This window comes from Lygodium microphyllum, chromosome 14 (assembly GCF_053477565.2).
Source record: "Lygodium microphyllum isolate KBCC chromosome 14, Lygodium_microphyllum_v1.1.10, whole genome shotgun sequence".
Classification (NCBI taxonomy): domain Eukaryota; kingdom Viridiplantae; phylum Streptophyta; class Polypodiopsida; order Schizaeales; family Lygodiaceae; genus Lygodium; species Lygodium microphyllum.
In genome coordinates this window covers 48,864,352-48,871,440 of record NC_141148.1, presented here as the reverse complement: position 1 = coordinate 48,871,440, position 7,089 = coordinate 48,864,352, and the positions used below count along the sequence as shown (strand labels likewise).

Below are 7,089 nucleotides of genomic sequence, written 5' to 3'. Positions count from 1 at the left end.
GACTTCTAAGCTTAGATCCCCACCAAGCTCTCATATGTCTCCACAATCATCCTATGTCATAGGGTCACTCATCACTTAATCCTTTACCCCAACTTAAAAGTAAATTTTAAGGAAAAAATATTAATCTCTAGCTAATCCCAACCTAGTTGTCATCGTTAGGTTGATTATCACTATATGCTATTATTGCAACTTTGAGTTGGCACATGACCATTGCAACTTCAAGTTGTGGAGCTTTTGTGACTTCCACAAGTTTCACTTCAGCTTCAAGTTGTACCTTAGCTTTAGCCAAGGGCTCAATGTTGATGGATTTGTGTATAATCTCTCTGTTTTGCTTCAAAACCATTGAACTAGTCTTCGAGATGTCTTTTACATCTATGCTAGAATATGACCTCTAAATGTTATGTTAAAACAAGAATCTAGCATCAAGCTTTGTTGCTGAATTCAACATCATTTACTCATCTTGAAGGCCTCTCATAGCTTGCACACAAAAGAAATGTTTCAACACACCCTATTCTCCTTGTTAATGAAATGGATACACTTTCCTACCAAATGATAACTACATGTTTCCTACAATTAGCTACCTATAGGATAGTTGTAGCTACCACCATCCAATGGCTAGCTAGAGAAGGAAGACTTGGGTGTGAAGTATCTTAATGTTTAGAGTTAGTACGAATTTTTATAGAGATGTGCAAGGGAAGGAGCAATAAAATAGATGCCACCATTCTTGATGCTTGAGAGAGGACAAGACAAATCATTGCGACAATTTAATCCAAAGGTACTAATAAACTCCTCTCCACCTCCAAGATACACGATAATTATATAAGTTCGAGCTTATTTGCTCTATGTCTCAACTTGCCTAGATTGAAAGGCTTATATAACAACGAGAAAAAAAGGGAGAGTAACTTGTTTTTCCTAGAAATTACATGCTTTGTTTGCCAAACATGCCAAAACTAATTCAAATTGAGCCTTGTATGTTGTACATCTAAAAGTTAATTATATTTTTACCACTTGCTCTTCCAGAAGCAAATTAGATTTTCTCCCTTTCCATTCTTTTTTACTTACTTCTCATAGTCATATTTTATGAAAAGTATATTCATATTTGTTTTCATAACATTAGTCTAAGATGCTCTCTATATTGGGTTAGCATGTAAAATCGTAGAGTTCTTTTTTCTATGCAAACACATCTACACAAATGATCTTACTTGGGTTAACATGTAAAACCGTAGAATTATTTTTTCTTTGAAAACACATCTACACAGATGATTTTACTTGGTTTCAACATTAAACATCCCATTTTTAAATTTTCAAGACTTTTTGTGCTTTAAATAAACAACTTAAATCACAATATTTAAGCTAGTATTCAATAGTTTGTGAATGTGCAAATAATATTTCACTTTTTTGTCAATGGAAAAACTTGTTTGACAACTTTTGCACCTTATTTAAATGTCATAAATTACACGTTTTTATTGGTAAAAAGTTGTGTACTAGAGGCAATCATCTACAACCTAATCTTGTGGGGTTGAAAGCCCTCATCCCATGCAGGACAATGTTGGCCTCCTACAAGAGTGATGGTTTTGTAACAAACTAATTGATTAATATACTATCATTTTCAGAAGTGTTTATATTGTGCTTAGAGGTGGTGCTAAGGAACTAGGTGCAATAGAATAATTATGGAAAGATGCTTTTAATGTTCTCAGTGTGGTAGTATGCCTTGCTAATTAGATAACTATAAATTCATCAAGAAGACTAGAAGATCTCAATCTCAACCACCAAGACCTATGACTAGGTAGAGCAGTCTGCTAGAATCCAGACTGGTACTGAAGTATAAAACTGTAGAATTCTTTGGGTTTTTTGGCTTAGAAATAACCCTCAGCCTCTTCTGGTATGATTCAGTACCAGAAACACATTAAGCAGGTGGAAGATCACCACGAGGCAGAAGACTAAGTCGTCAAGTTGTGATGTAAAGAATTCACTCCAGCAATGTGTCCCTAGATTATGACATAGCCCAAAGAGGCAGGTGTCATTCCAAAGGAACAAAAAAGGCGGTCTTGCCTGGCTAAGAATTCAATCTGCCCACCATGTCATCCCCGACTACTGTGAACTTTTCAAATATATGAACATGCTTTGCAACTAAAGAATGAAGTTAAGGGAGTGCATTTTGAGTTGCAAGTTCTCCAAGTCTTCAAAGCATGTTCCTATGAGAGAAGTCACAATCGCAATTTGCATGCATCTCAGGGATGTGCAACGATTTCATAAATACAGAAGCAACCAGCTAACTCCAATTGCAGGTAATGCTTCATTTTCTTCCCTGTGCTATTTCTCCATAACACATGAAAAGAAAGATTCCACTTGCAACTCAGATCAATCCACAGACAATAATAAAGATAGAATATACTACACAACATTGATAGGACTCCAGAAATTTTGCTAGACAGCAGAAGTTGCATAAGAAACTGAAAAGATGGTCTATATTGAGGACCAAGAGCTCTGCGCACAAAACTGCAGAATTGATTAATCATGAGGAAAAATATGGATTTATTCACAATGCCATCCCGAAACAAAGCCTAAATCTTACCAATCATAAGAAAGAGCATAAAATGACCAAAAACTTATGCAGTGCTATAAGATTGCTATTTTATCAGGTTCCTCTGCTGCTGCTCGATTTTCCTCCCTTCTCTGACCAGTAGTCAGCTCAAATGTAGTAACACCAGGCATTAAAGCAACTAGCACACTTCATTGTCATGTTCCCCACATTCGCCAAATGTCCAACCAAGGTCCATGAATCATTAAGTAGTAAATTTTTGCAGGAAAATGCCGCTATAACATGATCAACACCTCACACACTACACATTTGAGAAACAGATGTAGGCAACACCCCACCAACTTATAGAAGCTCAAAATTATACCATCCCAAACCAGCCCTATACAAGATTATGAATTTTTGAATTTCCAGAACCCTTAATAATGTTTAACGAGCCCATCCAAACACACTCAACACATACATCACTGGAAAACAGGAGCAAGCTGAAGTCTACATCAGGCACTCCCTCAAGATAAGTGTTTAAAGCTCCTCCCACAAAGCCTAAACCCGAGGCTTAAAAGCCCGACTCCCTCACTGTCCCACACAAATTCAAAATACTGATTGGGTAGATAAATCAAAAGCCACAAGTCTGTTATCTGATAACCCCTCACAAGTAGCAGACAAACCTCCACTAAGAACATTTGACCATCCCAAATAAACCTTCCCTCAAACACCACTGCATTCACAGAATTGTTTATTTGGCCAGTCAAAACTAGATCTGTCAACCAGTCAACCAGTACCCACTAACCCCAACTCCAAGTAGTATAGTATATAACTCATTGGCATCCCTTTGGCTGTTGCAAGGTTTACGATCACCCTACTGCAGTAATAATTTTGACACACTGGATCTAGTGGAGAGCTTGCACATGATTGAAATTAGAGCTTCTAATCAAAAAACATGTAAACCCCAGTCAAAAAGTAACTCTACTTGACATTGTTAGTCCTGCACTCAGGTATGCAGTTGGGCACACTTGAGCATCCAAACCTTGCATTTGGCAATAGACCTCCATCAAACTAAAAGACAAGTCTCTCTGCTGGTTCATTAAGACCTTACTGCTTGCATGGAGCTGTTACAACAATAGACACAGATAGGTGGCTAGAGATTAACCACAAGCTGAGACAACTTTGGAGTTTTGCATTAAAGTTTTAAAAGCCTGATGCAAAAATGCCACATTTTAGCCCTTCTTAAACTTGATATTCAAATCACCCCATTATGCCATTGGAGGCCCTATTGCTTGCACAGAGCAATTGAATAATGCACAGCCATCATAAAAATGGAAAGTCCACTCTCCATTGGTTCCCTAAAGACCTTGCAGCTTCTTGAGAGCAGATGAAGAATGTCCACACAGCTTGGCAGGTGAAGCCTCATTCCTAGACAAATCAAGCTAAGATGTTTATAAAGTTTTTGCATTAACCTTAAGCAGAAAACCTCCAGAGCGCTTTTGGGCAACAGAAAGTCCAAAAAAGATCTTCAATACGAATTGCACAACTCCAAAGTAAAACTTTCCCAGACAATCAACAGCATAGGTTCAATTCCTGCTGACGAGATCAAATCAAATCTTTTTTCAACAATCCCCATCCACATACACAAATCAAATCCTCCAGGACCGTCTCCAGAAAAATGCATTTCAAACCACAAATACATGGCAACAAGTTTTGATTGGAGGACTCTCCTACAATGACAATAACAGTGTAATCCTTGAACATCCATACTGTTTTATGTACCAAATCAGCTATGTAAGAAAGAAAAAAGGAAAAGGACAAGTTGCTCTGTCAGCTTGGTTGGATCAGGAACAGCATGAGGTTCCTGATAAAAGAAAATCAGAACAAAATTCTGATCTTGACAAGAAATAAAGAATACAGTTAAACTTAAGATAAAGAGAGATACAGCTTGAATGACAGTAGTCAGGGTAAGATGCAATTTGAGGATCCAATATTTTGTTAAAATGCCCTTGTGTCAGACACTGCTTCATCTAAAGAGGCAGCTAAACTGTCAGCCAAGCTGGGTCCACCTAGAGGCAAATTGAGCTTCATATTGGAAATTCGGAGCTTGCCCTCCTGTATGGACTTGGGCAGCCAGTTGTGCAGCTCTAAGCGCACAGGGACAAGGTCTTTCCATGGATCCAAAACCATGGACTTATTTACAAAGAGTTCAGGATTGTCCCTGGCAGAGAGACTTTGGTGTTTCAGGGGCTTTTGGCAGCCTCTGTTCACCGACCTCCCTAAACTGTGGCTATCAGCATGGCCTCCAGGGCTAAATCTCCCAACAGGGCTTTGACTCTTCCCTGTATTCCATGGGCTGCTGCCTGACACAACCGGGCTGGGTGTGCGACCTGGGATACCTGATCTCCAGGGACTGGGTCCACGACCTGGCCCCCCAGAGCCCCAGGAGCTCCTGCCGACCTGTGGCCTGGGGTTTGAATCAGGAGTTTTCATCCTCCATTCTTGCCTATGGTTGGATCCCGGGGTCCTCATTCTTGCATCGCTGTTCCATGTGTCGTAGCCAAGAGGAGATTGCTGCTTGGGCCAGAGGTTGGAACCAGGGCTCATCATCCTCGCTTCTTCCCTGGGCAAGGGGCCGGGGATGTTTGCCCCTGTGTCACCATGCCGTGCATCGTGCACAAGAGACAATTGCTGTTTGGGTGAGGCAACCCATATGTCGCCGTGATGGTGGACTGCACCCGGGAAGGGCCCAGGGTTGTTCGCCCCTGTGTCAACATGCCGTGCGTCATGCCCAGGCAACTGCTGCTTGGGTGAGGCACCCCATATGTCACAAAGATGCTGCACGTCGTGTGCGAGAGGCAGTTGCTGCTTGGGTGAGGCAGATGGACACAGGGGGCGCAGGGGTGGGGTATTGCGAGAACCGACAGGCTGTGGGCTGCCGAACCCTAGGGAGGGATCGTGTGGGGGAGGTGGGGCAGGGGCGGGGGTGTGAGGGAAGTGCGAGGAGGAGATGTTGGGGGAAGCAGCCCGGAAGGGCGACATGGAGTCTCGGTGCTTTGGCTTCTTGCGGTGCGACGCGCTGCTGAAAGCGGCGAGAGGGTCTGTGTAAAACTCAAACCTGGACGCGGGTTCGTCGAGGCCAGGAGGGGAGGAGGGCGCAGGCGGGGGCAGGAGGAGGGCCCCATGGTTGTCTGTGCTGCTGTGGTCGAGGTCCTCGGGTCGGTTGCTGCTGCTGCTGCCACTCCCATGGCTGCTGCAAATGATCCTGTCGCTGTCGTTGCTGCTGGCCAAGGCCGTCGCTTCCTCTCGCATGGCCCTCAGCCTCTCCCGCCTCTGTTCTGAGCTCTCCTCCATGGTCGATCTTGCAAGGTAGGCTTCTCAGCTTGATTCCCCGGTCAGGTCCCAAACGACCTGCCTTTGCATTTTCAGAACAATAAATTTAATCATTTGCGTTCATTGCTTGTAATTTGTACTTATGTCTTATAATCGCCAGTGCTTTACGCTAGGTGGAAGGACCCACGCAAGCACAGGTTATTAGATGGTGTTTAACGATTAACCCCTGCTCTTTCCCCTCTATTCTAGGGTTCAGGAAAAGACGAGTTCGCTTCAACCTAGAACGTGTTCACTTTGACAAAAATCCTTCTCAATGCTTTGGAAGAAGAAAATAAATCCCTTTCAATTTTCTCTAAATATAGTTATATTTGTTAAATTTATGTATAAGATATCATCTCAATAGGGAATACTTCCTTCTCAGGTGATGATGAAAAGAATTTACTTCCTCTTCCTCAAAATTTTTTTCTCGAACCCTGCTCTATTCCTCTCTCTCACTCAGGGCTTCCAAGGCATCTCCTATGTGTCGAAGACCACCTTAATTATTAATAAGAGGCGCATGGGCCATGGCTGCCTGAACGATGGGCATATGCCTTAATAAAATTCTAGGATGTTTGAAGTTATCCAAAGGTAAGTGCGAAGGAAGTTGATTGGACATTATCCCTATTATCGCGGAGGAAGTTGATTGGATGTGATCTCTACCGGACCTTTCCTAACCCTTTCTTGACGATACACAAAGAAGACGTTATGCAAGCTCCAAAAGGTGCTTCCAATAGGAAACTAACATGGAAGCCATGTCAATTGTCCAAGGCTTTCGCATAATAAAAAGGTCAAACAATGTTGTTTTGGACCAAGACAGATTGTGAGACAGGGTGCAAACATTCCAAGACTACTCTAGAAAACCTATTACCGCAAAAAGAAATTGAAGGGTTGAGCTAAAAGCCATAGCTTGTTTTTGAAGAGGGCTTTGTCCCCTTCTAGTAGAGCTAGAAACCTCTCCATTCGGAGCTCCCATTGGAGAGTTACTGTCACTTTCATGTGACGTGGTCCTGTGGGATAGGTTGCAATTCCCTTTTGTATAGCCACAAAAAGTTGTTCACAATCAATTCTGATAATTTTTTGTCATAAAACCTTTTGCATAGGCTCATAGAGGGTACTCTCCTCTCTATTTTGAATTAGAAATTTCCTCAATCAAAGCTCCCTAGCTAAAGATATATTAGATTCTGTACTAGAGG

At 42.0% G+C, this 7,089-nt stretch overlaps 1 protein-coding gene across 1 annotated transcript; it reads right to left on the bottom strand.

Moving 5' to 3' along the window:
* Positions 1-4,287: 4,287 nt before the first annotated feature.
* On the bottom strand, positions 4,288-5,988 carry LOC148025581 (uncharacterized). The gene has a single exon (XM_087692793.1). It carries the CDS (start codon positions 5,876-5,878, stop codon positions 4,523-4,525), a length of 1,356 nt encoding a protein of 451 aa, XP_087548919.1. The 5' UTR covers positions 5,879-5,988; the 3' UTR covers positions 4,288-4,522.
* Between the last annotated feature and the right edge of the window lie 1,101 nt (positions 5,989-7,089).

Bases quoted from the DNA above. Each gene is read 5' to 3' on its own strand.
- LOC148025581 (XM_087692793.1), bottom strand. From the start codon at position 5,878: ATGGAGGAGAGCTCAGAACAGAGGCGGGAGAGGCTGAGGGCCATGCGA.